The sequence below is a fragment of the Acipenser ruthenus genome, chromosome 7, assembly GCF_902713425.1.
Source record: "Acipenser ruthenus chromosome 7, fAciRut3.2 maternal haplotype, whole genome shotgun sequence".
Taxonomy (NCBI): domain Eukaryota; kingdom Metazoa; phylum Chordata; class Actinopteri; order Acipenseriformes; family Acipenseridae; genus Acipenser; species Acipenser ruthenus.
The window spans coordinates 13,581,820-13,603,535 of NC_081195.1; the positions used below are offsets into that span (position 1 = coordinate 13,581,820).

The 21,716-nt window shown below is 39.7% G+C and overlaps 2 protein-coding genes across 2 annotated transcripts; both read right to left on the bottom strand.

Annotated features, from left to right (window-relative positions):
* Positions 1 to 449: 449 nt before the first annotated feature.
* LOC117414503 (leucine-rich repeat, immunoglobulin-like domain and transmembrane domain-containing protein 2) lies at positions 450 to 3,954 on the bottom strand. Its single transcript, XM_034024277.3, has 3 exons — positions 3,782 to 3,954; positions 2,597 to 3,378; positions 450 to 2,034 (listed from the first exon to the last, which is right to left on the bottom strand). The coding sequence occupies exons 1-3, from the start codon at positions 3,910 to 3,912 to the stop codon at positions 1,217 to 1,219; spliced, it is 1,731 nt and encodes a 576-aa protein (XP_033880168.3). The 5' UTR covers positions 3,913 to 3,954; the 3' UTR covers positions 450 to 1,216.
* A 3,996-nt stretch (positions 3,955 to 7,950) lies between these two features.
* Positions 7,951 to 20,951, bottom strand: LOC117415829 (leucine-rich repeat, immunoglobulin-like domain and transmembrane domain-containing protein 1). Its single transcript, XM_034026675.2, has 4 exons — positions 20,658 to 20,951; positions 11,787 to 12,253; positions 10,657 to 10,962; positions 7,951 to 10,199 (listed from the first exon to the last, which is right to left on the bottom strand). The coding sequence occupies exons 1-4, from the start codon at positions 20,777 to 20,779 to the stop codon at positions 9,139 to 9,141; spliced, it is 1,956 nt and encodes a 651-aa protein (XP_033882566.2). The 5' UTR covers positions 20,780 to 20,951; the 3' UTR covers positions 7,951 to 9,138.
* Positions 20,952 to 21,716: the final 765 nt, after the last annotated feature.

Below are 21,716 nucleotides of genomic sequence, written 5' to 3' on the forward strand. Positions count from 1 at the left end.
CGTGGGTTCAATCCCAAGTGGTGACACTGCTGCTGTGCCCTTGAGCAAGGTACTTTACCTAGATTGCTCCAGTAAAAACCCATCTGTATAAATGGGTAATTGTATGTAAAAATAATGTAATTGTATGTAAAAATAATGTGATATCTTGTAACAATTGTAAGTCGCCCTGGATAAGGGCGTCTGCTAAGAAATAAATAATAATAATAATACTTTCTTGTGGCTAACGGTGTTACAGTACATTACCCAGACCTACAACTTGACAGTAAAACAAACTGAGAGAATATGTTATGATGCAAATGCATATTTGTGTATGGAATGATAGTAAGGAAATGGCTTACAATTTTTGTCCTGTATCTCTGTGGTAATCATTTTTTTATTCAGGAAGTATGCAAAAGCTTAATAACATGGCTGTTGTAAATTTTTAATCCCATACTGTCATGGTAATAGAGAGGCTTTTTTCTGGCATTTCCCAAAAGTACTCTTCTGGAGTTGAAGCACCCTCATCAGATAACTGCACATTGAGTGCTGTAGCCCTGTCGCAATAAAACTGAATGAGGAGTAAATGCTGCTGCAGTCTCTGGTTTCATTTTTTTTTTTTTCCCGGTATGTTTCATTGGTTACAAACTAAAAATAGAAACGCTCTTTATGTATCATGCTTTATTTAGAAAAAAAAAAGTTTGAATTAATACATATATTTTCATTTTTATTCGTTTGGATGAAACAGAATCAAATAATAAAAAAAGCTCTGTGTGTGCAATTATAAACTGTAGTTTGGTACAGATTATTAAATATACATTCATCTCTTACCAAAACCAAAATTGAATAATATGCTTTTCCATGTTAACATATAAAACATACTGACTTTGTGTCCCTAAGGTTTCAACATTTCTTTTTCTAACCCTTCTGTACACTCAATCTCCTTCTGGCTTGTCTGCATCAGAAACTGCCTGCCATTTTTCATTTCAAGGGGGGTTGAGAGCTGTACTGTCACACTAGGAATATTTGTAATTGAGAAAACACTAAAGAAGAAAGGCATTGATTTACTTCAGTATCTACTGTATTAGCTTCCACTAAATCAATTCCTAAGACTTAACATTCAGACTTAAACCAATGTCTTATTTCTTATGCCCGCTTAATAAGTGTATAATTACATTCTTATAAACGTTCTAGAATAAGATTTTTTTTACATCTCCACAATGCTCTGAGCTAACCGCAGCTAATACAGATCAGCACCGTTTCTTTGTTCGGCTTTGGCCTGTGTCTTATCATCTGACCTCTGCCTTCTTCTCTTGTCCTCCTCACTGGAGTCCCTGTTACAGAGCACCTCATCACTCCCTGCCTGCAAGCTGTCAAATGACCTGTGTCTTTCTCCCGCTTTTAGATTCTTTTCTTGGCACCGTTTCCTCTTGCATAGATCCATGCACTTGTCAAAGCAGCTGAAGCGTGTTTCAGTGGTGCAGGCATACATTCCAGCTGGCACTGCCAAAACCATGGCACACACAATAACTATGATATGGATGAGCTTCTCTCGTTGCTCCAGTTCGCTGATGTCACTGCCAGTCACAAACACGACACACTGACCTCTTCTGGGGGCCTGGTTCTTTAACGTGATACACACCTCGTACTTGGTTGCTGGCAACAAGTCATTGACTGAATAGCTATTGATGCCAGGGCCCATGTAAATAAGCTCTTTTCTGATGTCTCCATATTTGCCTAAGTGCAGGGTGTACCAGGTTTCAGATGGATTCTCAGTAGCTGCATACCATTCCAGTGTTATACCGTACACAGTCTGTTTTGCAATCCTAATGTCTATGTATATGTTTTCTTCTGATGAGGAAGAGGAGGATAATGAAGGGAACATGGGTGAGAAAGGGGAAAGTGCATCTGGAGCAATCACATTGAGCAAAATGCTTACAGTGGAGTTCCCAATGAAATTGTTGGCTGTGCAGGTATATTTTCCTCTATCTGGGAGGTGCAATGCAGGGATCACCAGTTCTGACTTAATTGTATCATCATCAATGCGGGTTTGTGACACTGTCCAGACAAAAAGAAAGAGACAAAGGGTGTAAGAAATGTCTCAGATGTTCTCTTCTTGATAAAGTTGGTATTTATAAATCTGCAACTGACATTGTGTAATTTTGTTTAAAAATGGAGTGAGATTAAATATACATTAAAAGTTCCGATTTATATTTGGATTAACTATTAATATAATTGTTTCTCCCGAAAATCTATCAACCAGATTGTCAATTAACCACTGCAACTACCTGGTTCCAGTAAAACATTTCTTTGTTTAACATGTGTTTGGTCTTGCAAATAGTCTATGTTACTTTCAGGGTGTTTGTCAATTATCCAAAAAAACAGCTAACCAGACCGCTTACACCCTCTTAATTGCAATTACTTATAATGTAATTCTATTTCATGTTTTGTATTGCTTTCTAAATATCAATGGGAATAGAAAAACCCTCTGAACAAAACAGCATATAATAATAAAATAACTGATCTAATAAAATGTAAATGTGCAGAAAATTTGACTGCATCAGATCTACTGTAATGATCATGTATGGTGAATGTTAGCAAAAATATGACTAAACCTTACCATTAAATCCTCTTATAATCTTCAGACCATATGTCCACCAGACTGCTGGGGAAGGCCTTGCTTTAGCCAAGCATGTGAGAGTCGTGTTCACCCCCAATGGCAGTGTAACATTAGATGTGGGGGTGGTGGCTACTGGTTTCATGCAGTTATTCAATTCAACTTCATGAAAAAACTTGCCTGCCCTGAATTGTGGGCCTGCACAAGTTAAATAGGAATTCATTAAAATAACAGGTGGGCTGATAGACTTGATGAACTGAACAAAACCCTTCAGACGACAGTCACAAAGCCAAGGATTGTCATGGAGTGCTAAGACGACATTAGGAGGGCTCTCTTCTCTTCTTCCAGGCTGTTCAGCTGAGTGGTATAGAGGCCAGCTTACAAAGACCTCTTTGGAAATTACAGTAAGCTGATTGAAGGATAAGTCTAAGTAGGTCAGACCCGGCAAATGTCTTAATGCATATTCTGGGAGAACGTCTAACCTGTTGTGCTTCAGATCCAAAATGTTTAAGTGTGGGGTATCCTGAAATGCTGTCCAAGGTACTGAACGCAGTTTGTTTCCCTGCAACCTGAGTTCTGTTAGGTTATTTAAACCCTCAAGGCTTTTAATATGCATAACTGTTATGTTGTTAAAGTTCAGCCACAGATATTCCAAGGCACCAACTCTGGAGAATGACCCTCGGGGTAATTCTGTAAGGTGGGAGTTTTCAATCCGTATTTTCTTGACATCTTGGGGGATGTTTTCTGGGATTCTTCTTAAGGCGGTCGCCATACAAAGCACAGATCTGCCAATGATAACAATATCAGCAATAATTAGTTTCAAGGGCATGTCATTATACTATGTACATATACACAATGTACCTGGAAGTGCCACATGTAAACAACAGTGATCTCAGTGTCCCTTTAGACTTTAATAAGCTGTAATATACATCTAACAGATGTTAGAAAGATTAAATAGAACTAAGCACCCGTCATTGGGAAGATGTAACTGTTTCAACAACTTTTCCTCTTTGCTGTATGGATTTGTTCTTTTAGTCTGGTTTCCCCTAAAAAAAACGTATACTTCCTAACAAATAATGACAGTCAGTTGTGCTTATTTGTCAGTATACGGTAGACTACCTTTCAGCATATTAGTGACATTGATGTTCTCTAACTGTTCAAAATAACAAACAAAGAAAATCATCTTACCTTCCAAAGCTGTCATCGGTACAAGAACAACCTGTCAAACATGATGAAATAACTGGATTTATACGGAGAAAAACAAAACCTATTGTTAGGATAATATAAATGGAGTCCATATTCCTTTTAAAGAAACTCATGGAAAGTATTTGCACTAGATATTTGTCCACAGGTTCAGTCTAGCAAAGCTTATTACCCATAATCTCCCTTGACGTATTTCTTAACTCTGTAAGACACCCAGACATACCAGACAACTCAGGAAGTTGATATTTATAGAATCTATACCAAGTGTAATCTCAAGATGTGTACATATATATATCCCTACATAAATCTTTTAATTATTGAATTTCATTATTCCTTCCAAATTGTACTATCATGGATTCACCTATATTATAGATATGAAAGTTATTGTAACAAATTAATTATAATATCAATGTAAAACTGTCTTAACAGAAAATATTTGTAAAATAATAATAATAATAATAATAATAATAATAATAATAATAATAATAATAATAATAATAATAATAGTAATAATAATAATAATAATGACTATACTGTTTCTAACCAGAAACCTACTGAAACATAAACTGACAAGGTTCTGCTAGTAATCTACTTGACATACTTATTAGCGCACATTAAGTGGCACAACATAGTCTGTACATCATGATTTGCATAGCTTTTGTGCCAGTTCAGTATAGCAGTTTATTTAGGTCATTCTTTGAGATTCTACTATTGAACTCTTGTACTGTTCTACAAATACAATATTTATCATTTATATTCATAAAAGTTGGTCCAATATATGCTTTGGTGTCTGTTATGCTGCATTTAACACGTGTGTACTGTATGTAAAATTTCCAGTGACTAAAAGTTGTAAATGGGCCTTTACTATAATTAGCTTCTCTTTACTTTAGTGTCAAAACAAAGTCAATGTGAATATATTTTAAATGTAGTTCTTAGTTTTACGCAGGCTGTAGTTAAGACTGGTCTCACAGAAATAAAGTTCAAATCCCCTCTAAAGTATTTGTCTTGTCTAATTAATGTCCATTTGTGTTTCTTTTCAGTTTTGCATAAGTTAATTGTCTATGGTCCTCAGTCTACCTGCTACAGAATCCCAATTGTGAAAAAATTAAACCTTATAAACAAAGAAAACGGTGTTCTCCTTTTATTCTTCATTGTCTGCTTTCAAATAACTTCACCAACCTTTAGCTTCTCCTGTTCTAAATAGAGAGGACAAATAAAGAATTCCTTTAAACTGTTGACATCGCATCAGAAACAAGCAAGGCAATCCACACATGACCCTCAGAAGCTATTTGGCAGGAAGTTGAGTCTGGTCAGGTGCATTGTGGAGGCTGTAGTATCTTAATTGGGGCTTGTACACCGGCTGGTGTGATTGAAATGCAATACAACAATAACCTATAGATGGTACAGACTTGTCAGCTGCTCCGTGTTAGGTTACAGTTTATGGATTTTCTAAACGTTTATTAGTGGTAAGCTGAATGAGGGAGTTTACACGTTGAAAGATGGGTAAATGTGCTTTTTTTCATAGCATTGAGGTGTCAGATAATTGATGCAGGTCTTGAGCCAGTTGAGGGCAGCATTCGCTCCCTAGTAATCTGTTTATCCTCTGCTGCTAATGCGACCTAGGATGCCATAGTAAAATGACTCAATACATTATGTAACTGTGACCGGGTCTTACGTCAATTGCGTGGATAGCCGCTGTTTACAAACTACAGAGAGACAACTGGGGGTGGATTTGAAACGCCGGCACAGGCGCGCAGGATTTATTAACACAAACAGAAATGAAAGTAAAGGTGGTCATGTGACGTTACCAGCCATGGTAACGCACAGAGGACACATACAGCAAGCTGTACAAAAGGCAAAATAAAACACAGTACAAAAACTACAAATAAAAGGTGCCCCAGAGGGCGAGCGCTAGCCTTAAAACGAGGCGTCCCGCTCCCCTCTGGCATGGCGTTACAGTCGCCTCGAACCATCTCCCGCGGATGCTTTTGAACTAACGGACACTCGGTCAAGACCCGCCCACCTGCCGATTGAGGTCCAGCACAGCCAATCACCTGCTGCCCTTCCCCTCAACCAAGCCTAGCAGGCAGCAAGTCTCAATCGAGCGCCCGTCTGTAAAACAATAATTCAATTAAACAAATCAACTCCAAAACACACAATAAACCCATTTCCCCATACAACTTATATCCACACTAAATACACACGTGCAGGGCAATCACCCTGCTACAGTAACCTATAGGCTATATTATTACAAATATAAACACAAGTCGGCCTAAACACATTCTGGTGGTTAAGGTGATTATATTAGGCCATGCAATGTAAGCTATTACATTCCATAAACTCAGCTATAAAATGATACCCTTATCCAAAAGCTAAATATTTATGAGAAGAAAAAAATCCAAATGAAAAGACTACATTAGGCAAAATGATACTGATGACCTTGATGATCACATTTGTCCTTTCAATAGATTACAATGGGTATAGGCCTATCTTCTAGTGTTAAGCGCTCCTCATTGAAGTCATTGTGTTTCCCTTATACCGAGGTACAGGAGCACACATGACCACTAAGACTACAATAAGCACCAGAGGCTGGAGCAGTTTCGTGGCCAGGACATATTTTTGAACATTTTACAAGAGCTTATTAGATTAGAGATTAAACATGTTTTAGGTTCCACAAGCACTTTAAGGTGGCAGTTGCACCACCTGCCAGCTAAATTAGGATTTAGCATTTTGTCATCTCTAGTTCTAAATTCATAATCCCAACAGCTCACAGTGCATGCTTTTGGCTTTTCAACATGTTCATATTTTGAATTTTGAGTAGCAATATATTTAGACAATGAGTTCTAACTGTGAAGATATTTAAATGCCTATTACAATAATGTAGGCATACGTTGAATGTATAATGAGCGGTATAGACATATTTGAACAGTCATACTATAACATTTTCCCCATTCCCATGTGACAGGATTTAAGCAAACAGAGCTGTGCCAAAAACCAACTCACTTGACCAAACCAGCCTATAGATTTTAAAATTAAGAATAGCATATTAATTTACTGTTAGTTAGCATACCACAAGCAGGATACTAATAATCATTTCCTTGACAGCTAATGTATTTTAATCATTCTAGGTGACACCAGTGTACAGGAAATGCAATTTTAAAACTTAAAGTCTTAAATATTCCATGATTTTCAAAGTCTGCATTGCTGAATAATAATAAGAAGAAGTACTTGTGTATTTCTACACTTCCACAAATTTCTCACTGACTTCCTCAGATATTTTTTTTTAATTTATTTTCCCCCAATTTGGAATGTCCAATTATTTTTTTCTCCTCATCCTCTGATCTCACAAGCCTAAAGCCAGAATCAGTTTTACGGCGAGCAATCCAGAGCAGAGGTCGGTGGGCTGCTGATCCCAGAGAACAGAGATCAGCCCTGCTTTTTATCCACTCGGAATGTGCTCAGTGTCTGACCAGTAGGGTTCGCTGTTACGCGATGAGGAGAAGCAATCCCTGCTGGTTTCCCATCCCCCACCCCTGGAGCATAAAAGCCAATGTGACGCCCCCTTCGGAGTCCCCAGCAAAGTTCAGTCTCTTCGCACAGCCTGGACGAAAACTAGTGCTGTCCAAGCTGCGTGACTCATCCTGCGCTCCCAGAGATAAATCTAATATGCAGTCCATTGTTGTTTGTTTTGGTAGTGGTGTTGTTTTGTTGTGTACATGTAAAGTAACAGAATTCGTTTTGTAAAGCTGACACCATACAACTGAAGGTGTCCAGTCTTATTAACTACAGGGGACACATCAATCGTATTATCGGTGAGTAGTGACGTACCTGGTGAAGGTGCTGTGGAGGAGTTATAGGACCATTAAAGTTTAACATATATAACATCATTGAAACCCATTTGTTTTGTGCCTCATCATTCCAAACGCCTTGTCTTATTTTGACCCAATATACCTTAAAATATACAGTGAAATATGAAAAAGCTATAGATGATAAGGCAATGGGTATATTGCTGCCTGTAAATATGAATATCTTTTTTTTAATGAAGATGAGCTGTCATTTTGGCAAAATAAGAGTGTGCTGTACAGTATATAGTAGTCCTTATACACTTAGCCATTTAACTTCATTTTATTAAGAAAACACTAGTCTTGAAAAGATGTTGTTAACATTTTATTTGGGATAATAAACCAATAAAAAACAATGACACTGTTACCTATTTCTAACTACTTCACAGACACTAATGTTTTCAGCCTTTGACTTTCTTTAACAATACACCATTGTCTTGTATTTGGCACGTAAACATTGTACATAATTGCAGCTTTAACAAGTGAAAAACCTTTTTTTTTTTTCCTTTGAACAAACAGACTAGTATATTTCCAGTATTTCCCCAATGGGACTACACTTACTAATCAACTGAGTTGCTTCTTACTTAACAAGAAAACACTGTTTAAACATTAAAACACATTCAGCTTATTCTGGTACTGAAATGGTTGCATGCTTATTCCACATTTTAGCATTACATCTTTCATATTTGTGTTTCTAATAGATGTACTAACATAGTTGTACTGGGCTAAATATATTTTTTTTAATTTTAAATTTTGTATGAACAAATTTACATATTAAGAAATGTGTAGCGCTAGTGCAGAGTAACACAAAAAACAAGAATTATAAAAAAGATTTATTTCCAAACAATTAAATAGCCACATAATGTATATATATATATATATATATATATATATATATATATATATATATATATATATATATTAGTTCATAGGTCATTAAGACTGGCACATAAACTTACATGATACACGTAATACACATTTAAATACAACTTATGATAACTGACTTGTCCCTTTAAATAAAAATCCATGCACTTCACATTTTACTTCAGAGAAGTAGTATATTATCATAACACCTGTCTTTTAAAATTATTTATTGTTATTTATTTGCATTACATTCCATTTTCTCCCCCAAAGTCATAATAAGTGGATGTGAGGCATCACAAATACAAATGCATAACAAATAGAAGATAGGGAATTTAGATTTTTTTTTACATGGTGATATGGACTGAAACAAGGTTACCATATTTACTGTAAAACTGGCAACAAAACTGAAATATTCCCGTTTTAATATTTTTTAATATTTCACAGTTTTCAGCAAAGGGTCAATGTTAGTAACATAATTCCCATAGGTGCATGGCCTTGCAAGAGCTTTGTGTTTAAAACCTGATCAGACCCCGTCATATGCGATATTGTGAACGGCACCTGAAACAGGAGGAACACAGGCAAAATGCTCAAGGACCAACAAAACTCCTTTTTAGTCGTTGATGATGAAAGCGGTTATCAACAGAAATACTCATTGGGCTGCCCTTCAATTTTAGCAGTGGCTTCTGAATCCAGACTGGACCTGGCTGAGAGAAGACGGTTAGACTCTTCTGGGTTGACTCTTGTCAGATATTCACCTTCCAGACCCTTTGCCTTGGGGCCTGGGGACAAAGCTTCAAATGTGACATAAGAGTCTTGGATATCTTTCGCCTTTCTCCCAAACATCTTTATGCAGCGCCTTTTCAGTGCCCCGCAGCAGACGATCAGTGTCAGGGGCACGGCTATTACACAGGCAACAGTGATTACAACTACATTGATGAGCTTTTGGGTTCCACTAGCACTGGCAGCTTCATCTGTTGAGAAGATTACGCACTGCTCTTTTTTGGGGATCAGCCCTTTGACGCACACACAGGCAATGTACTTTGTCTTTGGCATGAGTCCATCAATGGTGATCCTGTTCTTGCTTGGGCCGACATTAATTCTGCGCATGTCCCTTTCTCCAAAGATAGCATACAGGACACTAAATATGGTGGTGTTTTTGGCTGTAGGAGCTCTCCAGGTCAAAGTAACTGTATGATCAGTGTCCCCAATTATCTTTACTGACCTAACCACTCGTTCCAGCTCCTGTTGGAGGGAAGAAGCGTTTGCTGAAAGGCTGCTCATATTAGTTTTGTTCCTATCCTGTGGGCCATTGCTACTGTTTGGGTCAGATGTCTGTCCATTTATTCCACTTTTAGCGATGCTATGATTTTCTAGTTCTGCATACATTTCAGTATAACCAAGGGGCTTAATGTTTGGTGTTTGTGAAGTTGTGGTTGGAACGACATACCTAGCCACCAGCTTTTCTTGGTAAGCAGCTTTCCCCACTCCATTTGGTCTCCTAATCCATGTTTTTTTTGTGGGGGTAGTGGTTTGATTTTCAGCATTTGCAACATCCGTTATCACGAGAGAAATTATAGCTTCGGCACTCCCCACAAAGTTTGTTGCTCTGCAGACATATTTGCCAGAGTCATGATATGATACAGCAGGTATACTAAATATAGACCAAATGATCCCCTCTTTTGAGATTTCCTGTTGCACTGTTAAAAAAAAGGAGATGGCAAAATAAGACAGCACGATTTTCAATTGTTTCAAATATACAAAAATGAAGTATTTATATATAAATAGTTGCAACTGTTTCCTGCATTGAATTAAAGTCAGACGTACACAATATAGAATATATTAAATCAAGTAAAAAAAAAAAAAAATGACTTGTCTTAATCATTGTTTGTTTCTTATAATTTTACCTAAGCATTTATGATTGGGTGTTTAAAGTCATAAAGAATATATTATTTTCCAGTATGTCTTCAAAAGATAGCGTAGGTTACATTCGACATCACTAATATGCACTTTTATATTAACGTGAATAGCTGCTGTAGCTTACTATCATTAACAAATAGATTGTTTGTTAGTTATATATATATATATATATATATATATATATATATATATATATATATATATATATTTAACTACATTAATTAGTGTAATACATACCTGTCCCATTCAGTTGTTTTCCATCAAGTCTTTTCCATGTGAACTCTGGGATTGGTACTCCAATGGTGCTACATCGGAGTAGTACATTGTTACCCACCGGAGTCTTTACTCGGGCAACAGCAGTGTGTACTGTTGACATTTGGCATTGCCTCGGTTCAACCTCACTAAATAAGACTCCAGAGAGACTCTCGGGTTCAGAACATCTCAGTCTGCCATCTATAAATGCCACTGAAGATGATGGAGACTTCAGAAAATTGACCAGATCATAAAGCTGACAGTCACAAAACCAGGGGTTGTCATGGAGGCCTATTGACAAGAACAAACAAAACAACTGGGTTAACATATAAACAGGTCTGCAAAGTCTCCATACTGAATATAGTTCACTGGGATCCAATAATCATTATCCAATACCAAATACTTATATTGTATTTGCCATAATAATGTTCGTCTATTTGGGACATTTATTAAAAGTATTTTCTGTGTTCAAATTATAGTAGGCATTAATGTCTACATTTTTAATGCTTTTTCCTTGTTTATAATATGCTTTTACCTTGACATGATTTTTTTCCCCTGTGCCACACCACTTTGATTTACCATGCTTTGACTGTTCTTAGCTCTACTTAACCAAAGTATGGGTAAGGGTAACTTGTCTTTTACCAGTGGCTCTGGTGGTTATGTGGGCAATTTCCCTTAGAGAGCTATATTAAGTTTTCATTAAGTGGAAGCTATCCTTTCCACCCACACCACACCTGCCACCTTGATTCTCTGTAAACTACTTAATCCTTACTATGGTTAAGAATAATTTTGTTTGTTAAATTACATTTATATAATTAAATAAACACCCAATGGTACTTTATGTTGTTCTGTAAACCTTACAAATTAAATTAACATTAACTTTAGTCGTTTAGTGAATCAGTTTATGTTTTATCCCTTCCACTTTCTACGACAATGATTTTATTCTGTAAGATTAAAAAATAAAGTAAAGGCTAGAAATGTGTTTTAAATGTTTTTCTAATTTAATCCCAAAAGTCTTGTATGTTATAATGTATGTCACATTTGCATTTAAACACTATGTAAATGTAAACTTCAAAAATATACTGCACATAATGACAAAAACAGGGCCATCTTACCTAGAATAATCTTTGAATTGTCAATGTAGGCACCTTGGGTTGGCTTCACGCTCAGCCAAGTTGCCATTAGTTCTGAAGGTACAGTAACCAAATAATTGCTGGATAGATCCAAGTATGTGATGTTTTTCATGTAAACCATTGCCTCTGATGGCATAGAAGTAAGTTGATTGTTGTGCAAATCAAGTAGCCGTAGGTTAGGCATGTCAGCGATTGATTCCCAGGGAAAATAAGTGAGGGCATTGCCATCCATTCTTAGCTCCTCTAGATTATACAGACCACGGAAACTGTCCGCATTTACAGTCGACAGAGAATTAAAGGACATCCAGAGAAACTCCAGGTTAGAGAGGTAATGAAAGGCTTCACTTGGAACCCTCTTAATAGCTGTCTTCTCAATTCGTAATTTGGAGGTATCTAAAGGAAAGTTCACTGGTACTGAAGATATCTCCGGGTCGTTACAGAGAACACTCCTGAAATCAAAGACGAGACAAAATAGTTAATATAAATGCAAACATGTGTTATGACTATAAAATACCTTACAATAATGTACGGTATGTCGCGTGTATTATTACTTGCCTGTTAGCCTATATGTATATATTATTATTATTTGTTTATTTAGCAGACGCCTTTATCCAAGGCAACTTGCAGAGACTAGGGTGTGTGAACTATGCATCAGCTGCAGAGTCACTTACAATTACGTATCACCCGAAAGACGGAGCACAAGGAGGTTAAGTGACTTGCTCAGGGTCACACAATGAGTCTGTGGCTGATGTGGGATTTGAACCGGGGACCTCTTGGTTACAAGCCCTTTTCTTTAACCACTGGACCACACAGCCTCCTCCTCCTGTCTCACTAATTAAGTGATTAAATGCATATGCATCAGTCATAGTCACTCAAGCGTGTCATGGTCAAGGATGAATGATCGTTTGATTAAAAAGAAACCAAAAACATTTCGTCAATGTCCATCATTTATACACCTCATTTTTTTTCAAAAATAAATGTGTTATTAAATGTGTGATCTGCCCGTGTGTGTGTGTGTGTGTGTGTGTGTGTGTGTGTATATATATATATATATATATATATATATATATATATATATATATATATATATATATATATAGCCGTAACACATTGGAAAATGTGAAAAAAACACCAAGTTATAAAAAGTGCCCAGCCACTTAAAGTGGAGATATCAGAAACACAAGCCAAGTTTCAAGAAACCATTGGGGCAACCTTGCCCCACCTGAATGACCACATCCCGCTCCCTCTCTGAGCGCCACGGCTTCTCCTGGCACCACACCTCAAGTTGTGCTCTCTCCCACTCGTTCGGTGCGGGGCTCTGATTTGGCGGGTGGTAGAAAGACAAATAGGAAAGAAACAGCCGCCGAATTTAAAGGCGTATCACCCTACCTGCGCTGCTGGTCTCCATTTTGTTTATGTGTTTTTAAACTAGTATTTTAAAAGGCATTGGGGTTTTAGAGGAGTGCTGGAGAAGGGCTGTATTGGTTTTAATGCTGTTTTTTTGTGAGCTACGTCTCTGTGCAGATATTGAGCTGCACTGCCCTTTAGTTTCAAATTGTAATTCTGTGTTTAGTTATTTTTTTAATTAACAGGCAGTGCAAACCACTTGCCGTGAATGTGTATTCTAGATCTGCCCTGTTTGTTAAGTATAGTTTACCACCTGTATTTAATAAAATGATGTTCATTGCCCGACATAGTAGTGTTGTATAGGTTATATTTTCCTTTTGGTGTTCTGCCTGGCTGATCCCACCCTGATCAGAAAGAACGAGTGCCCCTCCCGGGTGCTACATATGTTATGCAGCAATCTGCCACATGAATTAAAGTGATTTTTTTTTTTTTTTTAAATACATATAATAATTGATTCAGCATAATGCAATTGACATATCCAAAGTTGATCATAATTTCATATTATTTCATCAACAGTATACAATATATATATATAAATATATATGTCCAATGAAAGTGTCATTCATATCAACTACATGTTTAAGTTTACACATGCTTTGTGTATCTTTCTTAGACATTTCCATCACTGTTTTGAATTCCACCATTAACACCACTGTGTACTACAAACCAGCTGATTCTCATTCATATCTGCAGTATGACTCCTCACACCCTAAGGCTTGCTGTGACTCGATTCCCTATTCACAACTGTTAAGACAGACGTGTGTGCAGCGACAATCAAGATTCCTTCGCCAATAGTGAGGAAATGTGTGTTTTTTGGAAATTGTGGCTTTACGGACAAGATCATGACTAAAGCTAAATCCCGCATTTCAAATATAAATAGAAACAAAATGCTTTATATAATAACAATATACAACACACAGATGATAGAATCCCTCTGGTCCTCACTTACCACCCGACCAACAGAAAGATACAGACAACTGTGCAAAGAAACTTTACAATTTTACAACAAGACCCATCTACAGCGCCTATTTTCAAGACCCCCCCCCCTCGATGTCAAGAGTCAAGAATATAACAGAATATGTGGTACACAGTGCTATTCGTCCTTCTGGGGAACCTTTGAAAGGCACATTTCCATGTAATAGACCACGATGTAATACCTGTAAATACATGCATTCTGAAACAGAGATTAGAGGCATTAAATCTTCATTCAACATTCATGAACATTTTACCTGTACCTCTAAAGGAATAGTCTACTGCATTATCTGCAAGAAATGCAACAAACTGTATATTGGGGAAACTAAAAGGCATTTAGCAGACCGGTTTGTAGAACACTTAAGAAGCATTCGCATTAACACCAGTGCATTTCCAGTAGCCCGTCACTTCAACACGATTGAAGATTACACTGCTGAAGACAACACAGTCTGTGTGATCAATCAGTGCTATGGAACAAATGTTGCTCGGAAACAAAAGGAACGAGAGTTTATCTTCAAACTGGGAACTTTGGAACCTCTGGCAATGAACATTTTATTCTAATAATCATGTCAGCATCCACAGAACTTTTGTATAATTACAATTCTTGAATAACAAAAAGTTTACTGCACTGTGTTTACTTTTCTTTTTAAACAGCTGAAGAAGGGCTTTTGCCAGAAACGTCCTGAAAATAAAATATTTTTTTTAATCTTTTAAACCTTTATATATATATAAACTTTACTTTTCATAGCACAAATATTAAATATTATTGTAGGCTATGCAAATTGTATGAGAAATAATAATAATAATAATAATAATAATAATAATAATAATAATAATAATAATAATAATAATAATAATAATAGGGTTGAATTTGTATGTTTTTAAACACAATTAATCAACTGAATTGTTATACTTGTTATGATTTCCATTACACGAGAGTAGATGTTAAAACTTCATGCTGATTTGAACTCGGCTCTCGCCAAGATAAGCACCAACTAAGACGTAGCTTTACAGTAAACTAATGTGATCCATATGCGTCTCCATCCATTTACGTTTCCTTCCATATGATGATGTAGATATCCTTCTGTCTGGTGTTAATGGCTGAAGTGTAATGCTGGCTCCAGGGATCAGCTTATTTTGCCTCCCTGGCGCATCAGCACACACAACGGCTGCGATGCTGGCTCCGGGGATCAACCAAAGTGCGGCCTCCCCAGCGCATCAGCATGACAACCGTCTGGATTGAGCTAAGTAGGGTACATCTCTGGGGTTTTCAAGTGGGCACCTTCCATCCTCAGTGTTTCGTCGACTAGCCCACGACACCTCAAGAGGGCTCGACGGTGATTCTGGCGTCCCAGCATCACCCCCCTCCGTCCCCCACTCAACTCAGCCCAGCTTACTTACCTGTCCCCAGCCAGAATCTTTCCGTCTCAACCACAGCCAGTTGCTGCTCCTCTCTGCTGCTTCAGATAAGTTCTTCACTGTGCGACGCAACTCTTGGCCACTGAATCCGACGTCTCTGAGAAACCGGGTTGTAGAGTGTGCCACAAATCCTCGACAACCCACTTCCACTGGGTAAACCCGAACTCTCCATCCTCGCTGTTCCGCTTCAGTGGCTAGTTGAGCATACCGCAGTTTCTTCCTCTCATACGCCTCATCTACAGCGTCCTCCCATGGCACTGTTAACTCTACCAGGTGAACAAGGCGTGCTGATCCAGACCACAAGACAATATCTGGTCGAAGGTTAGTGGTGGCAATCTCAGGTGGAAAAATAAGCCGTTGACCAACATCTGCCAGCATATTCCAGTCTCTAGCAGCTTCCAGTTGTCCTGGGCGAGGATTGGTTTTAACACCTTTTCTTGGTGGTTGCTCTCCTGGGCGGAGGAATGTTGTCTTTTGTGTGTAATGTTTTGATGGAACAGGTGGCAACTTATTGGTCATGTTACGCTTGTCTTCCAATGCTAAGGCCAAACATCGCAGCACCTGGTCATGGCGCCAAGTAAACCGTCCTTGGCTAAGAGCCACCTTACATCCTGTCAAAATGTGCCTTAATGTTGCAGGTGATGAACACAAAGGACATGAGGGATCCTCTCCTACCCAGAGGTTTAGGTTCTGTGGTGATGGGAGAACATCATATGTTGACCTGATGAGGAAACTGATCCTGCTCTGTTCCATTGACCATAGGTCTTGCCAGCCAATCTTGCGTTGTTCCACACTCTCCCATCTCATCCATTCTCCCTGTTTGGCCTGGGAAATGGCCTTTATACACCTCATCCTCTCCTCCTGCTTTTGCACCTCGTTGACTACCAGCTTCCTTCTTTGAGCTGGGGCCGCCTTGTGCCATGTAGGAGGAGTTGAACTGAAACCAAGACCCCCTCTTCCATGCTGAACTTGCCCCATGATATCACCAATTCGAAGGGCAGCCTTTGCATCTTCCACAGCTTTCTTTGCCGCCCACTTTCTTCCAGTTTTCAACACAGGTGCTGCCTCCCTTACGCATTTATCGCGTGACTCTACTAATGTCATTTCCAGTCTGACCTTGGCGCACTTAAACTCCTCGGTTAGAGCAGAGACTGGTAGCTGCAGTATTCCTTTACCATAAAGTCCCACTCTGCTGAGGCAGCGTGGAACTCCCAACCATTTCCTGATGTATGAACTGATTAAAGCTTCCAGCTTCTCTACTGTTGTCAAAGAAACCTCGTACACAGTCAGTGGCCACAGCAACCTCGGCAGTAGACCAAACTGAAAGCACCAGAGTTTTAGTTTACCTGGTAGAGCGCAGCTGTCTATGCTCTTCAACCCTTCCACTGCTTGTTGTCTAACTTCTCCCACACGAACTGTGTCCTTTAGATCCCCGTCGTACCATCTCCCAAGACTCTTCACTGGCTTCTCAGACACTGTTGGTATTGCCTCACCATTAATGAAGAATGTTTTATCTACTACTTTGCCTTTAATTATAGAGATGCTCCTTGATTTAGTGGGCTTGAATTGCATTCGTGCCCATTCAATGTTATTGGTTAATTTGCCCAATAATCGATTAGTGCAGGCTACTGTTGTAGTCATGGTTGTCATGTCATCCATGTATGCTCGAATTGGTGGTAGTCGCATTCCAGAAGCCAAGCGCTCTCCTCCTACTACCCATTTTGATGCCCTAATGATTACTTCCATTGCCATGGTAAAAGCCAGTGGAGAAATGGTGCATCCTGCCATTATTCCAACCTCTAGGCATTGCCATGTAGTGCTGAATTCTGAAGTTGAAAAACTGAATTGCAAATCTCCAAAATAGGCTTTCACTAAATTTGTTATTGTCATCGGTACACTGAAAAAATCAAATGCTGCCCAAAGTAGTTCATGTGGCACTGAACCATATGCATTAGCCAAATCCAGGAATGTCACATGGAGCTCCTTCCTCTCCTTTTTAGCTGATTGAATTTGTTGCCAGATCACATTGATGTGTTCTAAGCAACCTGGGAAACCTGGAATGCCCGCTTTTTGTATTGAAGTGTCAATGAAGCAGTTCTTTAATAGGTAAGCTGACAATCTCTGAGCAATAATGCTGAAGAAAATCTTGCCTTCTACGTTTAATAGGGAAATGGGACGAAACTGACTGATGCTTGTAGAATCTTTTTCTTTAGGTATAAAGACTCCACCTGCTCGGCGCCATGCTCTTGGTACAACCTGTTTTTCCCATGCCACTTTCATCAATTTCCACAGAATTCGTAGAACTCCTGAAGCACTCTTGTACACTCTGTACGGAACTCCATTAGGCCCTGGAGATGATGAAGCCCTTGCTTTTTTCACAGCTTGCTCTATTTCTTTCCACTTAGGTGCACAGTCCTCCATTTGGTATTCTGGTGGATTGATAGGTGGGATGTCTGACGGAATTGACATAGGCTCCTGCCTTTTTGAATCTGTATGTGTTTCCTCCAAATATCTCTCCAGCTCAACCTTAGATGCTTTTAGTGTGCCATTCTTCTCACTGGTGAATAACTTCTTTACAAATTTGAATGGGTCTTTATAAAAGTTAGCTCTCGCACGCTCCTTCTTTTTGTAGCGTTTCCGTAGGCGCTCAGCTCTGCGCAATGTTGCAAGCTTATCTTTTATGACCCTTTGTAAGAGATTGAGTCCCTCCTTCTGACTTTGTTCTGCTCTTCTCCATTGGTTCCTCAGCTGTCTCCTTTCTCTAACTAAGCGTTCAATCTCCTGCTGCCGTCTAGACTTTCCAGGAATAGTTTGTACTTTTTCCTTCCTTTTTTCAACTCCAAACCTCTCACTTCCATATGCGTAGATGATGTCCCCAAATTTATCCAGCTTCTTTTCAACTGTTCCACTTAATCTTTCCAATGCAACGCAGAGATCTGTGTTTACTGTGTCCCATGCAGTTTTCTCACAAGCTCTTGGCCATTTAACTCCAGGCTTGTGCCCGTTGAGGTTCTTTTCTCTCTTATGCTGGTTTGTCTGACCGGGTTCACAAGGATCATTAGGTTCATCACTAACTGTGTCCATGCAAGTCCTCCTCACATCTATGACAGGGGTGCTGATATCCTGCGAACTGTGGTTTGCTTCCTGTCGCTGGATTTCATTCGACTGACTTGACTGACTTCGTAAGAAGTACTGATCAATGCGAGGCCCTTGTCCCTTCTCCCTCAAGCATTTCATTCTCCCTTGATGAATCTTCAAACCCCTGACCGTTGTCGCCTTGCTCCAGCCGCAGACACAAACCTGGAGTTCCATGTCTTTGTTAACTGCAGATCTTGAACTAGTCTTTTGTGAAGTACTCTCCATACTCATATCCGTTTCCGTTCCTAAGTCGTTAACCGTGTTGTCCAACGTTGAGTCATCTTCCGCCCCCGCTCTCGCAGACTCTAGGGGTATTTTTCTCTTTAATTTCTTAGAAGCCTTGGGCGGGTGTCTCCAGCATCCTGTAAACACAGAGCTGGATACTGCCGACAAGGGTAGCTAACCCTTACCAGCCCCAATGGGGTCTCTTTCCTCCTGTCAGCTGTCTCTCCAGGCTGTCACAAGGTCTTTCCCTTGTTGCCAGCTGCACTATTCACAGCAGTCACTGGACGTATCCAGATCTTCATGATTTCCATTACACGAGAGTAGATGTTAAAACTTCATGCTGATTTGAACTCGGCTCTCGCCAAGATAAGCACCAACTAAGACGTAGCTTTACAGTAAACTAATGTGATCCATATGCGTCTCCATCCATTTACGTTTCCTTCCATATGATGATGTAGATATCCTTCTGTCTGGTGTTAATGGCTGAAGTGTAATGCTGGCTCCAGGGATCAGCTTATTTTGCCTCCCTGGCGCATCAGCACACACAACGGCTGCGATGCTGGCTCCGGGGATCAACCAAAGTGCGGCCTCCCCAGCGCATCAGCATGACAACCGTCTGGATTGAGCTAAGTAGGGTACATCTCTGGGGTTTTCAAGTGGGCACCTTCCATCCTCAGTGTTTCGTCGACTAGCCCACGACACCTCAAGAGGGCTCGACGGTGATTCTGGCGTCCCAGCATCACCCCCCTCCGTCCCCCACTCAACTCAGCCCAGCTTACTTACCTGTCCCCAGCCAGAATCTTTCCGTCTCAACCACAGCCAGTTGCTGCTCCTCTCTGCTGCTTCAGATAAGTTCTTCACTGTGCGACGCAACTCTTGGCCACTGAATCCGACGTCTCTGAGAAACCGGGTTGTAGAGTGTGCCACAAATCCTCGACAACCCACTTCCACTGGGTAAACCCGAACTCTCCATCCTCGCTGTTCCGCTTCAGTGGCTAGTTGAGCATACCGCAGTTTCTTCCTCTCATACGCCTCATCTACAGCGTCCTCCCATGGCACTGTTAACTCTACCAGGTGAACAAGGCGTGCTGATCCAGACCACAAGACAATATCTGGTCGAAGGTTAGTGGTGGCAATCTCAGGTGGAAAAATAAGCCGTTGACCAACATCTGCCAGCATATTCCAGTCTCTAGCAGCTTCCAGTTGTCCTGGGCGAGGATTGGTTTTAACACCTTTTCTTGGTGGTTGCTCTCCTGGGCGGAGGAATGTTGTCTTTTGTGTGTAATGTTTTGATGGAACAGGTGGCAACTTATTGGTCATGTTACGCTTGTCTTCCAATGCTAAGGCCAAACATCGCAGCACCTGGTCATGGCGCCAAGTAAACCGTCCTTGGCTAAGAGCCACCTTACATCCTGTCAAAATGTGCCTTAATGTTGTTAGTTTTGTGTGTTGGTTAATATTTATTCAGTCACACTAATTGGAGTGCACCATACAACACATCCTGCACATCATTGGGAAAGAAGATTAAAAAGCAAGGGTGAATTAATCCTTTATTCAATATACCAGGGACCAAAATACAAATGGAAAGAAAAACAGAGTATAACATAAATCAGATTTAACAAATAATGCGTTTGTTTTTCATAGTTAAGAACATTAAAAATAAGAATAATAAAAAATAAACAACCTACATACCTTGCTTTAGACCCATCACTGAGGTTATGGTAGAAACAGCTACAATGCGAAATACAGGAACTGCATACCAGAGGTAGACCCCCTAATGCCAAACAGCAAAACCAACTCAAACTGAGAAACATGTTGCCCCCCAGCTGTGCTAGACTACTAAAATACAGAAAGATTCCTTTCTCTTTTAACAGAACATCAGAGGCATGGCATTGTCTCCCTGCAGGCTTACTATCCCATAGTGATATGCCTGCTCTGAATCCCCAGATAAAAAGGATAGACAAGGATTAAGGAATGGACTTGAGTTATTTATCATAGGAGGCTGTGTGGTCCAGTGGTTAAAGAAAGGGGCTTGTAACCAGGAGGTCCCCAGTTCAAATCCCACCTCAGCCACTGACTCATTGTGTGACCCTGAGTAAGTCACTTAACCTCCTTGTGCTCCGTCTTTCGGGTGAGACGTAATTGTAAGTGACTCTGCAGCTGATGCATAGTTCACACACCCTAGTCTCTGTAAGTCGCCTTGGATAAAGGCGTCTGCTAAATAAACAAATAATAATAATGCTTATTGCTTCCTGGAATCCTATAGAGCAGCCACCCAGCAGGCTCCTCCCCCTGGACTCCCAGCTTCAGTCCCTAAAGCAGACCTTCCGATATATAACCTGGCTTCTTCATTAGCATCCGGCTCTCAAGCTCCTGCTTCCATCCACCGTCAGTCTCTTTCCACTCAGATTCACCGCACTATCATAGAAGGTAAAGATGTTAATCTTGCCTCCATTCTCATTGCTACTTCTGAGTTCATAGATCACCGTGTTGTCGATTGTGGAGAGTTATCTGTCACTTTAAAACCACATAACCATCGTTTATTGAAGAACCTCACCTAGGGAGAAGATGCATTGTGCTGTACCTATCTCCATTGTGCTGTACCTATCTCCATTCCAGCAATCCACCTGACGCTCCGTGGCATATCTAAGAGCTCCCCTCCTACTTCCCCATCTCGACATCCTATATCTTCAGATATTCTACAGTCGCTCATGTTAATCTTGTGTGAAAAGGTTATTTCACCCCCTTCGA